This window comes from Syngnathus leptorhynchus, chromosome 2 (assembly GCF_054491065.1).
Source record: "Syngnathus leptorhynchus isolate UIUO chromosome 2, UIUO_Slep, whole genome shotgun sequence".
NCBI classification, from domain to species: domain Eukaryota; kingdom Metazoa; phylum Chordata; class Actinopteri; order Syngnathiformes; family Syngnathidae; genus Syngnathus; species Syngnathus leptorhynchus.
Genome location: NC_141196.1, coordinates 16,071,262 through 16,095,419, shown reverse-complemented (window position 1 = coordinate 16,095,419; position 24,158 = coordinate 16,071,262). Strand labels below are relative to the sequence as shown.

The 24,158-nt window shown below is 40.7% G+C and overlaps 2 protein-coding genes across 6 annotated transcripts; both read right to left on the bottom strand.

The window, feature by feature from the left end:
* Positions 1-221: 221 nt before the first annotated feature.
* kdm2ab (lysine (K)-specific demethylase 2Ab) lies at positions 222-11,033 on the bottom strand. 2 transcript variants are annotated; one of them, XM_085937204.1, is made up of 23 exons: positions 10,804-11,033; positions 10,378-10,418; positions 7,938-8,076; positions 7,711-7,789; positions 7,582-7,628; positions 7,289-7,467; positions 7,104-7,210; positions 6,864-6,957; positions 6,104-6,257; positions 5,922-6,037; positions 5,657-5,783; positions 5,296-5,570; positions 5,135-5,212; positions 4,718-4,969; positions 4,467-4,595; positions 4,283-4,369; positions 3,977-4,201; positions 3,837-3,866; positions 2,775-3,754; positions 2,534-2,697; positions 2,139-2,285; positions 1,425-1,640; positions 222-1,327 (listed from the first exon to the last, which is right to left on the bottom strand). In XM_085937204.1, the coding sequence occupies exons 2-23, from the start codon at positions 10,411-10,413 to the stop codon at positions 1,146-1,148; spliced, it is 3,843 nt and encodes a 1,280-aa protein (XP_085793330.1). In that variant the 5' UTR covers positions 10,414-10,418; positions 10,804-11,033; the 3' UTR covers positions 222-1,145. The 2 variants fall into 2 exon arrangements, with proteins under 2 accessions (XP_085793330.1, XP_085793339.1); XM_085937213.1 differs by having other exon boundaries at positions 3,977-4,198.
* Positions 11,034-12,154: 1,121 nt separating this feature from the next.
* stx3b (syntaxin 3b) lies at positions 12,155-23,519 on the bottom strand. 4 transcript variants are annotated; one of them, XM_085905394.1, is made up of 12 exons: positions 23,092-23,518; positions 19,468-19,542; positions 19,299-19,398; positions 18,978-19,052; positions 18,449-18,519; positions 18,261-18,369; positions 18,111-18,184; positions 17,676-17,810; positions 16,737-16,847; positions 16,414-16,524; positions 14,548-14,667; positions 12,155-14,288 (listed from the first exon to the last, which is right to left on the bottom strand). In XM_085905394.1, the coding sequence occupies exons 1-11, from the start codon at positions 23,119-23,121 to the stop codon at positions 14,578-14,580; spliced, it is 981 nt and encodes a 326-aa protein (XP_085761520.1). In that variant the 5' UTR covers positions 23,122-23,518; the 3' UTR covers positions 12,155-14,288; positions 14,548-14,577. The 4 variants fall into 4 exon arrangements, with proteins under 4 accessions (XP_085761520.1, XP_085761519.1, XP_085761518.1 ...); XM_085905392.1 differs by lacking the exon at positions 16,414-16,524 and having other exon boundaries at positions 12,158-14,288; positions 23,092-23,516; XM_085905393.1 differs by lacking the exons at positions 14,548-14,667; positions 16,414-16,524 and having other exon boundaries at positions 12,157-14,288; positions 23,092-23,517.
* Between the last annotated feature and the right edge of the window lie 639 nt (positions 23,520-24,158).

Here is a 24,158-nt window from a genome sequence, read left to right as displayed (position 1 = left end):
CTACAATAGCAGCTTTATTTTCATCAGTCATTTGAGACTTAAGAGTCACTTGAGCTGACTGGTTGAGCTGTTGTGGTTTTGTTGCAGCTGTGCCACAGGTTATTGATCTTGTAAATAAATTAAATGTTTCGATATTCCCCTGGTTGGGAAACAGTGACCAACAATAATTTTGTCATTTTCACATATTACATGTGGGGGGGGGGAGAGAATTCAGTACTCACTGAGAATCATTGTTTTTATTTTTCTTGAAAAATACATAAACGAAGTAATAAAAATCTGAAAATAATTATAATGCTACAAGGATCCCAGTTTTGAACACCTAATAGAGGGGAAAAAATGTACACAAAAGTATAGATAGATATATATATTCATTTGCAGACATGAGGCTACAAAAGCAGTCTCTGCCAAGAGTTTGTATTAGGTTAAAGTTACTTGTTGGGTGCAACAAAACAGACAATCCTATCCCCATTTATGCCGCCCTCCCTCAAATAAACAAGTTATACATTTCTACAATGAACTGTGTCTTGATATTCTGTGAAAAAAATTTCATCCCAGAAAAATATATCATAAGTGGGGAGAAAGGGTATACATACCTACATTTCTCTAAACAATCTCTGTACAAAAAACAAAGTGTTTGGAAATAATAGCACCTGATGTCTAATGGTGGTCCAAAATCCACCACTGATGTGACACCTGCTCCTTGGCTTGTTTTTTGGAAACTGCCCCCTGACCGCTCATGGGGTAGGTTCTAGTTGCCGTATTGATCAGACTCAGAATTCTCATGTTCATGCATACTCGCCAAGTCAACAAATTTACAACTTAGAGATTCGATTTCAGAGTTTGGCTTTCGTTTAAACGAATATCAAGCGACAGTTGCTGTGCATGAAGCAAAAAGTGACAGACCCGACCAAAAGGAGTTGAAATGGAAAAGGGGATATGGAGTCTAAAACAGCTAATAATGACCTATTTTCTCCCCGCCGCTCAAACGGTAAGACAAAAACAAAAATAAGGACTCCTGAGTCTCTTTAGGTACATTGTCCTTTTCCTCAACAGCAGAAGAGGGAGGAAGTGAGGTCACTCCTGCATTGCCGTGGTACACGTGTACTTCAATGTCCTCGCTCTGCTGCGACGCTTAAAACCGAGCTTTAGGATATCCTTTGGATCAGTTTTTCATCGGACAGGCAGTAGAGCGTATTGACTGAGAGCTCTGAGATAAAGGACTCGCACGCTTTGCGGGAGACACCTTTACAGCCTCGCAAGTCCAGTAGCGATATGCAAGACAGGCGGCGGAGATACGTCAAACACGTATCGGTGAGTTTACTGCTTCCTGAAACGCAAACAGATGCGCAAGTCACATTTACAACTGGGGGGAATGAGACCATGTATCGGTGTTGTGCATTCTAAAACATCCGTCCGTCTCTTACCTCCCAAGTTGAGCTCTGTTAGTGTGTTCCGGGTGGACGAACCCACCGCCGTCAGCAGGTTGATGGAGTGATCTGTGAGGTTGTTGCAGTGAGAAAGGTCCAGTTTGGTCAAGTGGGGCATGTGGCGGATCACCAGGCGCAGGGTAGAGTCACTAATGTCCAAGCCGGAAAGTCGCAAACACTGCATGGTCCTCAACTGACTGCGGTTGTCACAACCTAGATAGAACATCACCAGAAAGTAAAATTCACTGGTTGGAATGCTTCATAATCACAAAACGTCTTGCAAATAGAATGTCACTTATAGAGGCTCATTTTCTATTGCATTTTTAGTCAAGGAAGAGAATTAGAAAATATGAATATGCAAACATCACTATGACATAGTACTCATTTGTCTTTTGGGGACAAGCCCTTGTGAGCGCTCACAGTTGCCGTGACTCTATCCCCAGTGTTAGAATCATCAGCATGCTCCTTGCAAGTGATCTCCTTTTTTTAGTTGGGTATTTGACTCCTATCCCGCTCAATAAATGGCTGAGTGTAGTGGCGACTGTTGCTTTCCTTTTTCTTTTCACATTACTCAGCAGCATGTCTGAAAGTTGTTCTAAATCCTTTTTTTTTTTTTTTACTCTCAGAACAGTCAACGCATTAAAAAAATCTTAATAATTTGGTCTACTCAAAGGTCAGGATACTATTGTATTAAAGACAAAAATAAAACACCTGGGGGAGTGACCAAGTCTCTGATCTGAGCATCTTTAACCCCATCTGCATACCGCACGTCCAGAGTGCGGAGGAGAGGACAAGCAGAGGAACAGAGTGCTGAAATGGACGTCCAGGAACAACCTGCCAACATCAGATCCTTCAGACCTGAAAAACAACACTGCTTATTTAATTTTCCTTTATAATGTAATAAGAACACATGTAGATGATCATTAGACATTAAACAGTCATTCGGATTGATTTTAGTATCAGAGAGGTCAGAAGTAGATATTAACGTACTGATGACACTGATTGCTTCCATTTTTTTTTTTGCTGCTGTCTGACAGTCAGATTGCTGAATGCCACGTTGCTACATGAGCTTCTAACTGTTCAATGGATTATATCAAAGAGATCACCTGGAAGGCGGCCAATGAGCCAACCGAGTTGTTTTTTGGAGATGTTCGTCCAGGAAAGATCGAGTGAAGCAGGCTGTCTCTTTATGATTCCCGTCAGGGCTTGAGGTGTGATGGTGCGTTTGATGCTCAGGTCAATCTGCGCCCAAAGTCGCTTGTCAAGGCACCTGCACATGAGCCAACATAATGGAGTAGGACTTAGATTAGCAACGGGCAGAAGTCAAATAAGATGTCAAACACTTACCATTTGTACCAGTTCTTGCAGACCGCCATACACACACAAAGATCTGCTCGACTTAAGTAGCGGAAGACAGACACCCAGACTTCCCTCTCGCAGTCTGGCCTACTCCCACCACCTGCCCTGTCAGCTTCACTACCTCCATCTTGCAAGGCAGACAAAGGGATGCGCTGGTGCAGAAGGTCAGAGGAGCAAGAGGAGGAGGCACCGTTGCTCAGCTTCGCCGCACTGCTCTGCTTTTTTCGTTTGGCGATTTCGTGTCCCTCTGTTTGGTGGGATGTACGTGCGTGGCCGCCGCCGCGATTGATTGCTGGCACCTGACTGCTGGAATGTTTATTCGGGTTTCTGATAGGTGGCCTGATGAGGGTTTTGTTGGGGTTGTGTTTTGCCGCAGGGGCAAATTGAGGTGTGATTGCCTCTAGTTTGGGAACAATTGCTGAAGGTTCCTGCTTGTCATTGGTTGGCCTTTGGAGTGTCACTTTAATAAACGAGCCATTGGCCCCCTGCTCCATCTCATCGCCATCCTCCTCGCCACCATTTTGGTTGGTGTCTCGCCGCTCTTCCTCTTCTCGATCTTTGGCTGCTTGTCCTCCTGAACTTGACAGTGGCTGGTTCTCTTTATTGCCTGCTTGCTTGCCATTTTGCACTCGCTCCCCTTCTTCGTCATCGTCAGAGCTGCTGCTGTTAGTGCTGCTGCTGCTACTACTGTCTTCGCTCTCCACTTCCAGCCCCTGATGGTACCTACTGCCTGTCATTCCTCTTCCTGCTCCTCCTCCACGCAGCCTCACCCCTCTCCCCCGCCCTCTGCAAGACTCTACCTTGGGTTCAATGGCCAGACTGGGAATAGACTGGAGCTGGAGGGACCCAGTCACTCTGGAAGAGCTTCCGTGAGGGTAGGGGGTGCTCCGACCTCTTCCCTGAGATAGTGCATTTGCTGGAGAGCGCAGGCGCGACTGTAACCTGGCACGCTCCATTACTTGTTTTTGCTACAAATGAGAGGGAATACTTTTTCAACACACATCATGGCTTTACAAAAACATTTCTTGCAGAAGTATGTGTTCAACTTACTGCAAGAATTTTGCTGCGCTCTAGTTTTATCTGCAATTTGAAAAAAAAAAAAAAAAAAAAAAGACAGCATTACTCTCACATTACATGGCACAATCATCAAATTGAAATGCAGCAATTTTTACGCTATAACGATTGCTTACCCTTTTCTTGAGTCGCAGCTCCAGTAGACTTGCTCTTTTACGGCTCCGTCGATGCTGCAGTAGCAATTTCTGAGAGGGTGGCGGGGCTGTGGGCCGAGCAGTGGGTCGTGGTGTGGCTCTGCCCCGTCGGCCCCGTACGCCAATACCTTCCCGGTAGGCAAGTTTTGATGGAGGCAAGGACGTTGAACTCTCTGATTCTTCACTTTCCCCCTCACTGGAAGACTGCTAGTTCAAGAAAAAAAACATCGTATCATTGTAAAGAAAATGTTGTGGGTTATTGGTTAGAAAAATAATACGAGTACATACATCCGACTCGGAGCCTTTGCTGTTATAACACCGAGGACATTCCCAAAGGCTTGGCAAATCTGTATTAATTTTACCCTCACCAGGATCCTATCAAAATAAAGACATTGAGAGATGTAAGCAGCCCAAAAAAAACACAACAATTTCTGTGTGATTCACTTCTTTTTTTCTTTTTAAACAATCTCACCTTCATGCAACGCCGATGGGTGATCCGTGAACAAACAGAGCACTCCATGAGCGTGTGAGTGCTTGGGTGAGATTCCTCTGCTTCCCCTGCTTCACAAATTGCGCATCTGGCTGTATTTGGCAAAGCAGGCTAGAGAGACAAGAAATGTTTGGTTTAAGCACGGCCACATTTTGACCCCAGACAACAACAAATTAAAATTGTATTTTTATGTCAACAGAAAAAAATCCCAGGCCCCTCATAGAGAAATTTACCATGAGACACTGTCTCATGACGCAGCCCTTCTTCATTCTGCCAGGCCCGCCAAACTTCCTCATGTCAAGACAGAACTGGCAGTCACCACACTCTTTCCTACTGCACCCGGCGCAAGTCTTGCACCGCACTCGCCGGCGCCTCAGAGCAGAAATGCGCGATCGTTTGTGGCCCAAAGATTTGTGGAGCGGAGGAGCCAAGCGGGACCGGTAAAGCGGCGCTGGTGGAGGTTCTGGGGGTTGGTACCATGATGGCTATATAAAAGAAAGCCAAAGAACTTAGTAATTAAAATTGGTTAAAAAAAAATGTGTTAAACATCGCAATGGCACATGATTGCATTTAAGTTGCTTGTGCATCATATTGCCTGGATGGTATTGAGACTATTTTGTATAACTTAGTAATCAATACATTCTACTCACTCTTTTGGGCCACTTGACAATGGGTTCTCCAGTGTAGGACAGCTTGGGGATATCCATAGCATGCTCTTTTAGAACAGCCTACACATGAACAAGAGGGGACAAACAATAAATCTCCTCTGGTTGTGTATTATCGTCATCAAGGACCTTAGCTGGATACCAACCCTCATGTCTTCTAATAATGCTTCAGGATTCCCAATTCCAGAAGGGACACACTTTTTGCTCGCAGGCAATTCCTCCAGCTTCCCCACAAGGTTCCACAGCCCCTCAAGCTCAAAGGGTGTCAAAATATGCCGGGGTCTGATGACTGGATTGTTTTCTTCCGTTAGGACTTCTTCGTCTTCGGATTCCTTCAACTTTATCTCGACATCACCGTCAATGCCATTGGACTCAGCGTTACCTGTGTTGTTATGGATCCCAAGGTCTGCTCGCGTCAGGCCTGTAAAGAGACAGTTCTGCCTTTAAGCAACAAATTGAGATGATTGCAGAGCAGCAAGGTTAAATGTTTCTGTTAGGAGTCCTAACCTATGCCGAGCGAGTATTTTTGGAACTCGGGGGTGAGGTGGGAAATGTTTGTCAGGCAGTAGAGGTACCTCTCCAGGACATACCAGCACATCTCGTAGTAAAATGGATAGCGAAACTTGGCTGGGACCTAATAGGAACAAACCAAATGAATTAAGAAAAGTATCTATCTTCTGACAAGTGGAAAGTCCAACCGGGATTTAAAAAAATAGACCTGCACTGATACCAAAAGAGTGATGGCCTAAGAGGTACAGATCACGTTGCTCACCCGAGTACGATCTTCAATGCTGTAGATGTTGAGCTGCATGGGAATATTGAAGCTGTGAAGGAAATTGCCCCCAAACACCAGGGTGTCCTCAGGTGTGTACACAGCATGGATCCACCCTGCAATGACAGTGATTAGCATTTTTACACTGCAATACAGAGTCAGTGTATTTATTGGTGACAGACCTGAGGGAATCATGAAGGTGTTGCCCTGCTTGAGCTCTATCCTCTGGCAGTCGTGACACTTGTCTCCCAAGAAGATATCTCCCTGCTTTCCTGACAAAACCCAGTTCTCATACATCTCCAGATTCTGGGGGCTGGGTGGAATCAACCAGAACACCTGCAGGAGACACAGGTCCAGTGTAAAGCACCGTCTTGGCATGGCAAAAAGACATGTACTAATTGGGAAGGGATATCAAATATTTTTCAAATCGACAATTATACCATTTATCCCACCGATAAATCCCAAAAATAATTTTGCATATTAATTATTATCAAGGCAAATGTGCACAAGATGTAGGCACTCTTTTCATTCACCTAGGGTCACCATCTTCAGTGTATTATCTGTGAATTTAAATCCATTCACCTAGTGAGTGACACGCATGTCTGCAAAATTGTGCAGGTGGCGGCTATTAGCTCAGGGTAGCACGTTGAGTGCCTGCGCGTCAGTTGTGGCCACAGCATCTTGTGTATGAATGTGTTTCTTTCTTTTGTTACAGTTTATTCAATGTAGCAATTGAAAGAACATTAGCAACAGCAGCTATTTTTCAATCCTTGGGAGAATATTTCAAGACGTTCTAATCAGGCTGTTTTAAATTAGCCTTGTGTTGTGGATGTGTCGCTGCAGTGGGCACATTGTGGAAAAATGATCCATGCGAAGCTTTGAGGCAGAGATTTTGTTTGTGATAGAGGTATTTGATTAACTGTTTCAGCTGTAGGCACTAACCTTTCCTCCTCGGAGTATGTGATACCAGACTGAAGTGCCGCCAAAATCGATATGGAAATCTGTGAAGCAGCCCTGCACACTCATTAGACAGTACCTATGACAAACAAGAAAGGGATAAAAGTGCATGTTAAAAAAAGAATATGAATAAAATAAAAATAAACAGGGTGCGAACTTTGCTAATATTGTAAGACTAAATCAAAGCTACTGTGTGTTTTGTTCTGGTGTCTTGGATCAACTTACTTCTGTACTTTGGGATAGTGCATGTCAATGATGGCGTTGGTAGAGTCCCTCTGTCTCTCCTTGAGATGGCGAGGCCACATGTTATCCACCCAGTCAATCAGGTCCACCTGAAACAACCAAGCATTAGTATGAAACATTGTATGCACTTTTAAAACCATGTGGCAGAAAAGCTGGTGTCTTCTTACTGAAGCCGGTCTTTGGACCAGATTCTCCAATCTGGTGTGGCTAAACTCCAAGCTGATAACATTGTAAAGTTTCTCTCTTTCAGATGGCGGCGTCTCGTAGTAGCGCCGCCACTGTGCCATTGACATCTCGATTCCCTTCTGGGTGTTCACATCCATCACGTCAACGATGCGCCGACTGCCTGTGATAAAATAAACGCGACTTCAGTTTAGTACAAAGACAAGTCAGATTGGGTGCATTGTATATTTTGAACTCTATATTCAGCGGAAAATATTTTGTGACGGAAAATGCTTACCGACAAACACCTTCACATCACTCACGCTAAAATCAGAGTCTGGCATTCTGCAAGCGTAAATGAAGCAGTTTTTAATCCACATGGAAATGATTAACATTTGCTAAAATGTGACGTAATGAGGAAACTAACTGTATTCCAAGGCCTTCATCTTTCTCAAAGATGATGGGATCCCTCAAACCTTCTCGTTGGATGTATTCAAACGTGAAATCTGTAGAACAATATAAGCAAACAACATCCCAGTTTGGCATGAAAATCATAATAATTGGATACAATAATGGCACTTTACCTGCTAAACGTTTTAATGCAAATAATCTTTGACTCAAATTTATCGAAAGATGTAAACATTGTGAGCTCACCTTTCCCTTCCATATGTTTGACCAATTCAGAGCCAAACCTGCTGCACTGCAATTTTTCATCCAGGTCGAACATGCGTCTCCCTTCGATTTCATCGTCAGAGATTCCGTCATCCTGGTACCGCCGCCGTGTACCAGTACGCTGGTGACAAAAAAAGTTATGGCTTAGCATCTAAATCGCATAAAACACACGCACACATGTTCAATAAATGCTTTTCCAATTTCAAAAACATAATTGTGCAAATGATCAATATTGGACAAAATAATTGGAATTATGATTTTCACCCATAATTGAGCAGCTTTAACTTTGCAAGTTAACATGGGAAGCTCCTTGATTAGTTTGTCCCCATGTTACAAGACCAAGACTGTGATGTATTGTTGTGTTTATTATTATGCCATAAAAGGTACTTAATGCACTAAGTCACCATTTTTGGTTGGTCAATAAAATAAATAAAAAACTAGAGCGTTAAAAAAAAAATAATAATAATAATAATAACTGACAGAAATTACATGTTACATTTAAAAAACAAACTATGGTTAGAGCAAATATGTTTTGGGGTTCATCTTTATTAATTTAATACATAAGCTTTCAAAGTCTGTCGAGTATTTAGGTAGTTCTTGTATTTGATCAATTGATTGTTCGTCTTCTATTTGTAAATTCAAACTCCATTTTAGGTAGATCTGATCGGCAAACATTTTGCAGTTGTTCCAAATTTGGTGATCGCCTGTGATGTCAATTTGCCAATCGATGGATCATCCTCAAAATAAGACATTACAGCAAACAATCTTGTTCAATCCAGGCAAGTTTTACACTGCCATGGTTAATCATTGGAGCTTTCTCATTACATACGGTGGTTTTGTTTTTCCCATTTTCCTCCCCCTTTGGGAGGGGGATGTCAGGATTTCCCTGCTATTTTTGGTGTATTGAATGTTTAGCAGTGTTTTGGGGAATTTTTAGGGTTTAATTGTTTTTTCCCCTCCTACATTTCAATATGGACCTTAACGTTAATTTGGGGCATTGGTGGGCGGATGGCAGGGAATTGACAGTAAATAAATTCTAACTAGATTGGACAGAGTGGTCCATATTCCAATCAGATTGATGATACATTTATATCTAAACTCGCAGATCAGCTCCAAAATTCTGATCATGTAGAGCCTAGTTATGCCATTTTTAAATAATTATATATTTTGCATGTAGTTTTTAATTACACAATGCATAGAACGATCTTTTATCAACCTTGTACCAATCAATTCTCAGAAAAAAATGCTAGAAAACAAAAATTCAAACGTGGTGTTTTCTACCCCAAGAAACAAAGCTAAGAACACACAAAAACTCATTTTGATAAAAGAAATGAAAACTCACACTCATGAAAAAGGCCAAATTAGTGATAGCAGAATTCCTGCATGTATTATTGCTTGTTTAGCCTTAATATTGACACTACGAAAATACTTTGTTGTTAGGACAAAGATTGGCATACAAGTTGGCAGCCTTAAACCTATTATGGCACACAAGTTGGCAGCCTTAAACCTATTTCCCCATGAAGCATAAGTCCACCAGAACTGGTGTTGCTATTTGGACAGAGAGAAAAGTATAAAACAATGACTTTTTGGGACGTTGCCAGAAACAGAAGGATAAATTTGCATTGGAACACCATTCTAGTTCATGAGGGTCCCAAACAATACAGAACGACAATAGAGAAGGGGTTAATCTTCCACACATTGCCCCTCCTCAAATGCCCCCCTCCTTGCTATTCTCCACATGTAACACTGTTTGGCTAGACAGATGGATCAGGCTCCCAAAAAAAAAAAAAAAAAAAAAAAAACGCTATCAGATATCCCCACCCCCACTCCGTTCTTTATGTAAGTCAACTGTAATGCTATTAAATCAAATTGTGGGTTTCGAAGCTGTACACAAATAAAAGTGTGCTATAGCTTATAAAATGGTACATGTTTAATTGGTACATTATTTCAACGTTTGCTATATTTGATCAAGTTACACTCCGACACGTTAAAAAAACATGTTGGAAATAAAGTGTTAATAGTGAAAAGCGATATCAATGACGCTGATGTAGATGCTTGGGATTTAAAATCTCCCAAATGACAATCTACACCAATACAAGTCACGATTCTTGAATCAGAAAATAATTTGATAGTCCAAGGTGTGAAGCAGATCACAGCAACACAGTCAAGTCAAGACAATGAACTTGACCCTCTCTTGAACCTAGAGTCGTTTGGACACGTTCATTGCTCCAGTTTTACGACCCACCACGCCAAGCCAAACAACAACAGACCACCGCCGCAGTGTCATGTGGCCCAACACACAAACCAAATTTTATTCATCCAATTTTAAACGCAATCCTAAACTTGTTAATAAGCCTCACGAATTGAAATCAGCTGCTTTTGGCGACACAAGACAAGAGTCAGGAAGACGCACTTTACTTACCAAGCGTTTGCTGTATCGTGTATGAGTATCCTCCATTATCTCTAAACGACAGGAAAAGTCTCATGAGAAGCGTAAAAGCAAAAAAAAAAAATTAACTACAAATCCCGTGTTCTGCAATGTTTTAGCGCTGTTTTGACACTTGGGTTCTTCTCGGTGGGGAAGCTAGCTACACATCGAAGCTAACATTAGCCAGCCCTGTTGTTTAAGGCAGGAAGCTAGGGCGAGCATCTCGTCTAAAACAATGATTCAAAAATAAATCGCGTCCATTAATGTAGACGAGTGTCGACTTAAGTTAGGTATTTAAAGAGCGATATTCCAGTGTTTAAGTGGTGGTAATTACACGGAGCTACTTCTGTCTTTGAAAGTGATCGCAAGCTACCTAGCCGACGTTAGCATCAGCAGTTGTGAGCGTTCCAAGCGTTTTACCTCTACGTTGAAACACTGTTTAATCGCAGCAGCCGGGGTGACGCTTCACAAGATGAGCGAGAAAAGCTTCTCCAATAAGTTTGTCCACATGTTACGAGGCTGTAACACTGGTGTATTGTTGTGTTTATTAATATGCCATAAAGTTAGACGGATTCGACGCTACGAGCCGCCATTTTCAGCTGGTCAAACAACACACATACGCACGAACCTAGCACGGAAAAAAAAACCAATAGATTTACCACACCCCCTACTTACCACAGTGTTTCCATATATTTGCATAGAAGCCCTCTCATTGGACATCGCCTGTGCTATTTAACCAAGATTAGAATACGTTAACATGCAAGCGTGTTTGATTTGTACATTGGTTTGCGCCGTTCAGTAGCGCGGGGTCAATAATTTTTACTACGTACATATATTTTTATTAAATCAAAAGCAAGTAAATTTCACCAGAGTAATGTAGATTTTTTTTTTGCGCTGATTCCAAATCAGCCTCTTTTTTTCCTCAATCACAGTAGCTTTTCATATAAAATAATAATAATATGCATCCATCCTTTATCTGAACTGCCCATCCTCACAAGGGTCGCGGGAATACTGGATCCTGTCCCAGCTGACTTCGGACTTGGAGTACAATCTGAACTGGCCAGCCAGGTAGGTTATCATATAAAAATTAATTAAAGATAATAATAATTATAATAACAACAACAACAATGGGTACACTTTGAACTGGTCGGCAGCCAGGTAGATTTCCATGAAAAAAAAAATCAATTTGGAGTATGCACGTCTTTGGAACGTGGGAGGAACCACGCAGGCACGGGGAGAACATGCAAACTCCTCACAAGAAAGTTGGAGCTGGAATCAAACCTACAACCTCTGCATTGTGAGGCAGACATAACTAATGTGTTGCCCTCACTTGAGAATAATATAATCATATTCCATTACAGGGGATATTTTGAATGCCTAAAATTATGTCACTATAAATTTGTATGGTTTCAGTCATGAAGGCCAATCAAGGAAACAAAACAATAAAACAAACATCCACGACGTGGCCGCAGAGGAATAGCACCCCGCTTTAAATGGGTCAATGTTGGCTCAAATCAAGCGCACCATTCACTAAACCCCGCCCCTTTATACTGACAGCCGGGCGATGTTGTCGCATGTTGGAACATTGATAAAGACAAGGAAGTATTTATGTAATACTTGCAGTGATGCAGCACCATATCGATTAGGGACAGGAAAACCAAGAGAATAACCTTTCAAAATTATTGTGATATATTATTTTTAAAAAATCCGCCGAAGAAACGACACGTACACGAGCTGGTACAACGGACAACTATCGTTTATTACGTAACAGGCTTTTCTGGGTTGACAGGCAGCCAGGGAGTGACAAGTCAAGACAAAAAAAATAATAACGCATTTTGAGAGCCCACATGCACGCACAACATATTCACACACAAATCATGACAAACAAATCTTAAAATACTTCTACCTGAGTAGTCACTTGCACGCTTGTAATCTGCCTTTTAAACCCCACAAAGGGACGAGTTAAATAAACTTCAACACAATTTTGAAATGCTCAACAGTTTTTTTTAGATTGCCACCAGAAAGTGGTGTGGTGCAATGTGTCAAAAAACATTCTGGCAAAAACATAGATTCATACATCAATAAAACAATTAAAAACCAAACAATATATTCAGAGGGAAGTACGGAAGAATACATAACATAGTCACTCGATTCAATTTTTACCTGATGAAATCCTCTTTGAAGCAAACATCACACAAGGCAAAAGACGTTGCATAATCAGACGATGTTTCTTAAATCATGAATGTTGATGAATGATACCTTTTATGAGAAGAAGCTGTAGAGATAGGAGAACACCACGATTCCAATGATGGCACAGCACAATGTTATCATCATCTTTTTCTGTAGACATGGAACATGAAATAATTATTCAAACGTTGTGAACTTAAAATGCATGGGGCACATAAAGTAGGGATGAGGGGGGAAAAACCAAGGGAAAGAAGTGTGTGGTGCATGTGTGTGCATAGAAAAAACTCAATTATCACAATGTGGAAACAAGAACTTACCTTTGTTGACATTTCCATAGCGTTTCAAACTGTATTTAGTAAGCAAGGAATTACAAGGAAACACCAACTCAACCACACAAACAGACAACATCTTTAATTTGCATTGAAATAATTGACTTGTGAACTTAAAAACAGCATACAATTAAATACTTTTGTTCCCTTGTTACAGCTGGGTGGCTTCAAACAAACAACAAACAAACAAACAAACAAACAAACAAAAAGGCAACAGGTTGCAGTCCACATGGAAATATACGTGTTTTCCAATGGCAGTGGCTCTTGCACACACCGTGCAACTCATGAATTGCAGTCACTGAACATAAAGAAGAAAGAAATTATATCTGCGAGACTCAGAAATAAGAGCTCTTGAAATGAATTGGATTATTTTTTGCAAATAGGGAAAAAATTGTTGCAATCTGACATCAAATGCTCTCAATGACATTTAAGATGAACGTTATTTCATTCAAGTGTATTGTCACTGTTGCGTATGGGATGTGCAAAATTTGAACTATTTCTGAAAACAATATAGTGACTTTTGGAGTAAGTATGATGGAAGGAACAATTTGGGTTTTCTGTCACTAATTTGAAATTTTAAAAAGCATGTTGGTAAAAGAAGCCACCAGCTTTGAATGATGCCCTTTGTGTCGGTGCAACTTTATTAGCAACATATCCATCAACAAGTATAAAATTAAACAGTTTGGGTACCATTGTTACTTGTGGTACTACCTGAGGCCTTTTTTTTCCCCCAGCCCTCTGCATTAAAATCGTTCATTAAAAATGTTGTTTTATGGAATGCTTTGCTCATCACCTGCAAAGAAGAGCCATGACTTCACATGTGCACTTTTCAGTCAAACATGTTCAAGACTCGAGGTTGACAACAAACAGCGTTAACTTGACAATGCATAATAATGTAATATTTACAACCAAGCTCAATTATAGTAACAACGTGAAAGTGCCAAAACGCCCATGAACCTGACAATTCCCCGTTCATTATGAAATGTATCAAAGGCTCATTAGAAATGATGTGCTTCGAGCGGAGGGTCAGGTCCTTAACCTGTTGGGCATAATGGCACGACTTGAACGATGAAATAAAAAAAAAAAAAGACTGGAGTGGAGCTGCATTGCGGTGCTTTGCATAACATCAGGTTCAGTCTTGTGTCTAGCAGAACAAAGTGTCTTTGGCTTGAAAGAATTACGACAGGCCGTCCCTCCAGATGTTCGCCCAGATAAGGAATGCGAAGTACATGAGCGCTAGAAAAGTCTTTTCTTTGGTTTGAACGTGGGTGATGGATGGAGTGAAGATGATCATGGTGATCGAGATCCTCGCTATAGAGTCTGTGAGAGGATGATGGCGAGGAGGATGACAAGGAGCACCGCACAGATGACACCGATAATGATCATCTTCTACAAAAAGGGAGGACGAGAATTAGCATGGGGTCAAAGTCTCCACTTGCATGGGAGGGGAAAGAAAGACAGTCGCCACGAGCACCGCTTTTTGTTTGCTCCAACCGAGTGAGAGAAAACACCCGCCCGCTCGCACGAACGAACGCAAACTTTAAGTCCCCTTACACACAAAGCCTTAGCAGGAGAACAAACTCATGCAAACCCTTTTCAAGACGGCCTCCACCCTTTGTGAGAGGTTATTTGTTCCCGAATTACTCACCTTTAGCAATCGTCTTACTCAAAGATCTTGTCAGCTGCGCGTCAGGCCCACTGACAATCCAATTATGAGAGCTACCACGGCCAGCAAGACCAGAACAATCAGCACTATGTACACCGATCTCTGTTGGGAAGTAAAGACGGGACCCTTCAAGAGAACTTTCGACCATCCAGTGTCAGCCAGCACGACTTATTTTGCTGTCACTGTCCAATGTGTGTATCCCTAAGAGTCGATGGGTGTGTTGCCCAGTCGAACAAGTAAACAAATACGTATGTGACTATTTTGGAGAGACTACTGGGAAGTTCGAATTCAGTCGTCGATAAATATCTGATATTACTAAACAGAACAGAAAAGAGCAACTCATTTTCAAAGAGAAAAGTACTTTTACTGTTGCACTACATTTTGATTTTATTCACCAGTTTTTCTCCCACACGTATTTAATTTACCTACGACGCATGTTGAATGAAAACTTTTCCAAATATATATATATATTTTTTGTAATTGGAAGAAATACAGCATTAATGATTAGACACAAATGCAAAGCATCAACAATAATTGGTCTGCTTATGAAATAGAGTCAACAGAAGGAAGCGGATCAGTTCCATAAGATTAACAGAGTTTGTCACTCTGCTTTCTTCCAGAACTACACAGACCCATCAGAGCTTGTTAGAGACATCAAATACATTTCACTAGTCATCCAAGTCACCATTCAAATGAATTGCTTCAATTTTCATTGAAGCAATAAACTCATTTTCTCACCAATGCCGCCTTACCTTGATTGTTCAAATGAAACACACAAGCTGACAAACAAAGAGCGAAAGAACCAAACAAACAAAGAGCGAAAGAACCAAAAGTATAGAAAAAAGTATGTTTGTGTGTTTGTGTATGTATGCGTCGTTGAAAAGTGTGGTTTAGTTTTGCTGTGGTTGGGGGGGGGGATCACAAAGGAAGAGAGGATTACACTGAGGCTCCGGGGTTGGGTACCAATTTCCCAAAAGCATGCTTTACAGAAATTTATCTTGTTTGCACTTTTCTTGTACTGACTGGATGTTTTTGTAGGGGGACACTTATGAACGGATATAAAATGGACTGACGTGTACTCGCAGTTCGGCGCTCGCGGATTAGCATATGCAATCTGACCGTTTATCATGATGGGGGAATTTGGTGTGGGTTATTTGTTTAGTACAATTCCCCTTGTGAATTTCAATGGTCATGAATTTTATGCATATCTTCACTATTACCGGACCAGCCAGTTCTCTATCCCTCGCGAATAGCAGTCATGACTGCATTTAGTTTATACTACAAAGCAATTCATCTAATTAATGATCCATTACCACGAGGGGCAAAAAAATGCAAATAAACTTTGATTGTTACTAGTAAATTGTAAAAGTGCAATGTGATGCTGGACATGCGGCAATCTTTTTGTTTCGATTATCGTGACCACTACTATTTTCGCCCATCACAACTATAGTTAAAAGTATTGGAAACAGCTTGTAATGGAGTTACACACTGCAACAAAAAATGAATGCGTCTCTGACAGAATCAATTAAAATCTAACATTATAATCATTGTTAAGGCAGCATCTTTGGATATAGCTCTTGCATCCGATCTCACTGGGATGCACCGAGGTGAATGTTTTATCATCACAGTATTCATCCATCCATCCATTTTCTGTGTTCTGAATACTTTCCTAAATGCTTGACCGCATTGGCTACTCAAGCCTTATTGTACCACGTGGTCACTTTCATTTTATCATCATTATCGCTCGACTACAGAAAACGTTCGGGTGTCACAGTTGGACAAAAAAAAAAAATTTGATTTCCATGCTTTTGAGAAACGGAACCACTGATTTTCACGGTGGTAACTCACGCGTCGGGCCTCTTGCTGAAACTTTGCAGCTTTCTTAGTGTCCGCAACTGCTCGCTCCACAAAGCCCACCGATTGGTCCATGTTGCTCTCAATCCTGTCAATCATCCCCCCCTTTTGTGGTGCCCAGAGCAATTATGGATTAATTCATGCATAATTAACACACAACGTAACAGGGGGCATGTTGAGATGAATGGATTGCAACCACGATGAGTGCCTTGGCCTGTGTGTATGTGTATGGGCCACAAAAAGCAAGCAGTCAGAGAAATGAGGAAAAACAAAAAGCAGAAGGGCAAACTGATTATCAGTTGGCTGGAAAACATTACCTTGCGTGCTTTACTCTGGTACCTTAGAGCCTTTTTGGTCTGCTCTTTAGCAACCATGATGTGGTCCACTGACTTGGAAACATTCTGCTCTATGTTGTCTACTATGTCACCCTGAAAAAAATACAAGTAGGTTTACTTAGATGATGTTCAAAACAAAACAAACAAATAAATTAATATTTCAAATGTATGGTCGGAGAAAAAAAAAAAAAACTTCAAATTGAGTCACATATCTCTTGAGGGATTAAATAAACAAATATCCATTAAAAGTTAAGTCAGATTTCTTTAATCACAACACCGTCTCAAAGGGCTTCTTCACATGGCCACGGTTGACAATTACTTTCGACATCCCCTGATCTTAACCCCTTGGAAGGCAAGGAAAAATATTATAGTACTTGTTTGTGTTTTTAACGATTAAGTTCACATGCACCCATGTTAACGTAAGAGAGAAATAAAATAGTTTGTAAAGCAACAGTGCGACTAGAAACATATACCTCTTGCCTCTTACCTCAATAGAGACTTCCCCTCAGAAAGCATGATGCAAGGAAATATACGCAATTATACCATTTGTGTAATTTATATATATATAGATAGATAGATATAGATATGAAACATGGCTTCAAATAATGATGAGAGTTAGTCTGATGCTTTGAGTCATAAAATGCTTTTGTGTTGACCCATAATTGATGAGTGATGAGATGGAGGTGGCATAAGACGGTAACCGGAAAAGTGAAAATTTCATGGGCTGGAAAAGACAGAGGGAAGACAGACAGTCAATGATCAACACTAGCAGGCAGCACACCAAGAGCAGAAATGCAGTCAGGATGCACACAAATTAGATGGAAAGAAGTCAAGGAATGCAAAATGTCAAGTACTCGAAGAATGAAGGTGACAGAATTTTTTTATGAAAGGGAGACATGATGGACAGGTGGATGGGCATACCTGGCTCTCCACCAGCATGGCGATGTCTACAAACATGTCGTGCAGCTCCTTGATGCTACTTTCCAGACGGACTATGTCTTTGTGGCGGGCTTCTATCTCGCTCAAAGCTTGTTTGGAAATCCCAGAGTCAACAATCTGCAGTCAGTGCAAACATTTGAAGCATATTATGTTTTCTACCCATATTGAGATCAATACTTGCATAAGGCCAGGGGCAACGTTGAGCATTTATTAGCAACAATGCTCAGCACTGTCATTCTAAAGCTTTTTTTTACGGTTTGATTCACGGTTCAACAATGGGAAATGACTGTTGAGCTCACTGGACCGAATCTAACGCAAAACATTAACCAGTTGTTTTGTATTTTATTGAGACACCTAGAGCTGGGATTGAGGATTTAACGAGTAAGGCAAAGTGCAACATAACAGCATCACACTCACCCCTGCAGTAAACACCGCAGCATTGCCGCTCTCCAACATCTCCTCGAGTTCTTCATCCGTTGTCGCCTTCCCGGCTAGTCAAAACACCAAATGAAAATCATATGACAGTCCCACTTTTGCCCGGACTCTTTATAGACCGCCGTCACTCACTGATCTCCAACTGTCTCTGAATACGTCCTTTACTCCTCTCCCTGAAGTCCACCTGAGCTTCATTATACTTAGTCATGACTTCCACAAACTTCCTAGACAACACTGCATGCTGGAAAAGAATAACAGAAAATGAATGTGAGGAAAAAAGCTATTGGATAATCCAAGATCTAACAAATGACGATTCTGACCTGTGATTTACGTATCCGCACGTCTGCTGACACCCTCTCCTGTTCTTCTGACTCCAGATTCCTCTCGATGGCTGCAGAGAAATTCATATTCTAGTCGCATATTTTTTTAAGTTCAAGTTTAGCGTCAAAAGATGGCATCAATTAAAAGTGAATGCAGTTAGAAGGATGTAAGGCAGGGGTGTCAAATTATTTTTTGTCACGGGCCGCATGTGAAGAAATTGACAATAAAGCAGACTTTGACTTTTGAAAAAAATCATAGTCATAGTTTATCGGAAACAGTATAGGCTACACAACAAACTGTTGAATAATTAGCTTTAAAATCAGAGAGCAATAAAACATTTTTTAAAAATGAATGCTAATTAGTATTGACACATGAAGTCGATGCACAATTTGTTTTCGCGGGCCACATAAAATGATGTGGCGGGCCGTATCTGGCCCCGGGCCTTGAGTTTGACACCTATGAACTAAGTCACAAACTCAGTCATATGAATGTGTGTGCGCGCGAGTGTATTGAAGGGTTTAGGCTCACTTTTGAGTTTGTTTCTAGCGTTGTTTGCCATTTTCTTGATGTCGTTGGTGATGGCCTCCAAGTCATCCTGTGTTTCTGAAAGAAAAACACGTTTGTCCCAAATAAGCATCTACTTAAGTAAAAATGTTTTTATATTTAAAACAAACGGGTTTTTAATACAACCTACTTTTATTCTGCTAATATTGAATAAACAAATGTATACCTGCACCATCTAATAAAATCTGATACAAAAGCTGTATGAAAAGAGATTTAGACTTCATAAAGAGGAATAAACTCCTTTGTAATTGATTGTTGAACTAAGATGTCTTAGAGATGTCTTACTTTGATCTGATGTTGGAGCGGACAGAATGACAGAGAACAGCTTTTTGACCTCAGCCACATTCTCGTCAATTTTGTCGATGCTGTTCCTGATGTCCTCAATCTGAAACATACAAAGCAAGTTAGCTGTATGCGCTAATTTGCAGTCAAATTCGAATTGTCAAAAACACACCTGGGAGAAGAAGTCATCCATAAAGGCCGCATTGTCCATTGCAATCTCCACTTCATCGTCATCTTGATTGCATGTCTGAATTGGAAAAAGCAGAGCAAGTGTCAGCATTTTAGGACATTTTATGCAGTTGTTCCATCAAATTAAATCAGCTCCCTTTCCATGTTTTTCTAATCGAGGCGATAAAAACATTTGTTGTAATTTTATTTGTGGGTGTCGGACTTTATCACCAAACCATGTGGTGTAATGAACACATGACTTGGCGCCCATCCAATACCTCATGCCTGACACTCTCTTCCCCTTGTTGCCATAAAATACAGTATGTGACATTTATCAGTCACGTACAAATTATTTGTATACGAGTGATTAAAAACGGAATTATACAGAAGAAACCCATTTGATTTGTTTTTATGTGTGTACATTTTCTCATGCATTTTCAGAATTGCACGTGGGAGTGTTCTTGTTTTCTTTGTAAAAGTCTCAAAGCAGTCACAGTCAGTCACCTTTCCTTTAGCAGATAACAATCCAGCCACCTAAGTCAAACACCCAGCGCTCTTAGAGACATCCTGCTGAACAAACTAACTTGAGGCCAAAGTAGCTGCAAACAAATTCAGTGTACACAGAAAGGCTGGGAAAATAGTTTAGAAAATAGGAAGTTGGAAAAGAAATTTCCTACTGGGGAGCGTGTGATGCATGAGAAACCAAAACAGCTGTTTTAAAATACAGTGCAATAATATAAATGACAGAGCCTTACAGAAATTTATTTTTTCCCATATTAACAAATATTACTTTACCTTAAAGAGCTACAGGCAGACACACAAAAAAATGTGGTTGGGGTTTTTTGGAAGGTTGGAAAAATGTCTTACAATGATAAGGAAGTCTGTATGTGTCAGGAAAACATCTGACAGTGATAAGGACGCCGCTCCAAATAACATTTCAGGTTGTCAAAGTTGATGCAAGACTACACCACTCAAAAGTAAACAACATTGTCATATTATTTTCATCAAATAAAAAGCTCCCTGAAGTAAATATAATTTAAATGTTATTTTTTTACTCAACCTTGCTTAAAGTTTAAAAAAACTAAGTGCAGGATTTCTTATAAAGTTAACTGAAAGTGAAGTGAAAGTATCTAAATGTCAACGTGAAAATTAAGAGGCAACATTACTTATGCTTAATGTAAGTACATCTGAAAAGAAATTACAATAGCTATAGGAGAAACTATTCATATCTGACCCAGTTTTGAACTGATGACTCGTTGTCCATTGGCTTAATAAAAAAAGGCTAATGCTGATAATGGGCAGAATGACAAATATTGGCCCAGACAATTTGGAAGGAGTTGCCTCCTCATTAGCAGCAGATACGCACCAGTCCCATCCTGATCAAACCAAACATTTTGCACGCTTAAAAAAAGTCACAAGGTCAGTAAACACAGATGGCGCAGCCATTTGCACAAACAGCTCTCTGCATAGTGAAAGTGGCAGGGATGGGTTTCAATCCAAGTGCTGAAGACTCACACGGGCAAGAAGCTAAATTATGTACAGGTATGCATGTATATTAGAGATGCTGACGTTGCTGAGTAGATTATGCTTTACTATATCACATCAATTAAATTCATGAATCGTTCACCTGGAATCACACTGATGATGCAAAAAGATTGGAGGGAGACTTCAAATGGAATATTTAATGCAGTTTCTGTCATGCCTTGATTATTCTTGTGTGAAAACAACTATTTATCAAAGTAGTTGGTTTTTATGGGGGGAGGGGGGAGTATTTGAGACTTATTTTTATTAAATAATGGCTTTGTAAAATGAAGCCCTTTGTCATCAGTTGTTTACAGTTTTACACCTTTCAGATTCAAAACCAATTCTAAATTTGGATTCGACTTTGGCCCCCGGTGTGGCGGCGGTGGACACATTAAGACATGGTGACAAGTTTTTCTTTTCCTGATGCTTCAGCGAGTCAAGCCAGAATACGAGGAGAGCATTCTTTGGCTTGAACGAGCTTCATAAGAGCAAGCGCTCACTTCCTTCCATTACCATTCACTCAGCAAAATCAAGTCAGGAAACACAGCAAGAGACAAGTCAGTGGTAGATAGGACTCAATTTAGAATTGACTCAATAAAAATTGAATAAAAAACTCCACCCATCAGTGCATTCCATAATTCCTTCTTTTTCTACTCTGCTTGTCTTTATTAAGGCCATAGCTGAGGTGATGCCGATCACCGACGACCGATATGAGCACACACTTCTATTACAATCCGGTCCATTTCTTTATCTTGCCCAAAACTTGTTAAAAGTGTGAAACTGTTGGACTATGTCTCCATAAATCATGAAGAGCTCAAGAGTCACAGGAGGTCACGGCACACACAAGGGGCAACAACGCACAAAACACACAATGGCACTGTGACAGAAGCAAACGTATCACAGCTTGGTAGGTGTAAATGTTGCAAAGAAATATGCTAAGATTTAAAGTGTCTACATTTCTGAAGCTACAAAAGTGTTGGGTCAAACAGTTTGTCAACTCCGTTCAATAGTTACTTTTATTAACTGTACAGGCAATTTAAGTCACGTCTTGTATTAACTTTATGAACAAATGCAAAGGCGTAGTCTGTCATTGTTCCATATATAGCTTTGACAACAAAACTGCTTTAATGCCAAGTTATGGACAAGTAGAAAAAGAAGGAAGTTCAAAACAGGTAAATGTCAAGTGACCTCAGAAAGCAGATCTCTTGAGTGATATACAGTCAGAAAGTAAACATATTAAGATAAGGGACATTGCAGGAACATTGGATAGGTAATAGAACCACGAGTTGACTTCAGAAGATGGGGAAAAAAAGAGATAGAGGAATTAAAATAGCTATTTGTGCTCCAATAAGGTCAACTCTATGAACTTCTCCGCTTGTTTCAGCTGCTATTTGTTCTTCATTTCCTTGAAAAACAGACCAGCTGTGGGAGACACAGAAGCCTGGGGTGATACCACAGTTGAATAACTTCAAACACAACAAATATTTGGCCAGGACTTGGCTGTAGCTATGGTAACACATCCCGAATTGGTACATGATACAATAACACTTGGCCTCACCCCTTATGTTATTTCATTATCTGATTTTGTCACTAGTATTTCCATTGATGTCAATGCTAAAAAAAAAAAAAAGACACTGTAACCATTAGCCATATTCTCTCCTGGCAGGTGCTGTAACACTGATAGAAGTCTCTTTTTCCTGACTTGAAATTCACCGGGAAGAAGTACATCAGGACAAAAGTGACCTATTTTCCAAATGGCTGTCAAAGCATTAACTGTGAGGCCTTATACACACAGCATTTTACGTATATTTAATTTGATTACTCACTAATGACATGATGTAATCAGATACGAACACGGAAGATGATTAAGGAATATACTATATAGATGACGTATCATACAAATGAATGACAAGCCAACTAGTCCTCCACTGTGCTTCACACATGACGCTTCTCCTTTCAAGCCGTTACTTTCAAGATGAGAATGTTAAAACATTTTTTTCTAAATTTAAAACACCCATTTATGATAACACTAATCAAAGGTTTATGAGTAGGTTAGTAATAAAGGACAGCGTAGAGAAAGAAATGTTGCAATCGCCGGACTCACCGCTCTCAGTTGTTCCAATCGGTCCTTCATATTTCAGCGTGTTCAATAAACGCCTCGAAAGCAAGTAATTGTGCCCAAATAGTTTGAGAAAGCTCGCCTTGGTTTCTCTTCTACTCAGACAGCTGACTAAGCTAGCTGTCCGACATGAAACCCACCGCCAGTGGCCTTGAAGGCGAAATGTAAACTCCTCAAAAGTCTTGTCAGGGTTGTTGGAGCAGAGTACTTTTTTTTTTTTTTCTTCCTGAGAATCCTCTCTTCGTTTTCCTATACAATATGGCTGCTGGGTTCGAAGCCAGTGTTTTCTCCTGTCTAAATCTCTTCGCTCAGGGGATTAAAACAACAGTTGTGTGGAGCCGTATAATCTGTCTCTCCGCTTGCCTCCGCCGGTAATCATTCTAAAACGCACTTTTCAGACCCGGGCATGCGCACACAAATACCCGAGCACAAGGATGAAGCCACGCCCACAGCCACCTGCGCTGCCGGTGCATTCAGGTGTTGTGGGACGAGTTGATGTGCTCCAGACACCCCTTGCACTATTTTATAAAACACGATAGATTACGTATTTTTTCATCATTGGGTATACAGAGAATTAAGAAATATTTGATGATCAGAACTGGCTTCCAATGGTTACAATTGCATCATACGGTAAGAGATATATCCAGATGATGCGTGATGGAAAATAAGTACCACAGCCCAATATACTTTGCGTGGACATGCAAACTGCATTCCTAAATCCAGATCAGTGTTGCGGGTATATTGGTGTCACACTAAGCACAAGATTGTTACGTAAGAGAAACAAGAAATACTGTGCAAACAGCTAGATTAAGTATGACTGACCCCTGGTGGTCTGACGAATGAAAATTTCATTGTAGTGATTTTTCCCCCCCCCATTGTAGACAAAGGGGGCAAATAGGCTGGACAACGTTTGTGAGCCAGGCTGACGTTAACAAGGAGGAACCTCCGCACGTTCGGTCTTCTGTCTTTATTTACCATAATGTGTATTCAAATATAAAACTGTGACAATCACGGGCTTCTTCAAAACAGCAAATGGGAAGGCAACGACTTCC

Excerpts from the sequence above, each read along its gene's own strand:
- stx3b (XM_085905394.1), bottom strand. The coding sequence starts at position 23,121 with ATGAAGGACCGATTGGAACAACTGAGAGCG. Across the intron at positions 19,053-19,298 it reads CGCTCCAACATCAGATCAAA|AAACACAGGATGACTTGGAG; the intron begins GTAAGACATCTC and ends TTTTTCTTTCAG. Across the intron at positions 18,185-18,260 it reads TCAGAGACAGTTGGAGATCA|CCGGGAAGGCGACAACGGAT; the intron begins GTGAGTGACGGC and ends TGTTTTGACTAG.
- kdm2ab (XM_085937204.1), bottom strand. The coding sequence starts at position 10,413 with ATGGAGGATACTCATACACGATACAGCAAACGCTTG. Across the intron at positions 6,258-6,863 it reads ACATACTCCGAGGAGGAAAG|GTGTTCTGGTTGATTCCACC; the intron begins GTTAGTGCCTAC and ends TGTCTCCTGCAG. Across the intron at positions 4,596-4,717 it reads TCATGAGACAGTGTCTCATG|CCTGCTTTGCCAAATACAGC; the intron begins GTAAATTTCTCT and ends TTGTCTCTCTAG.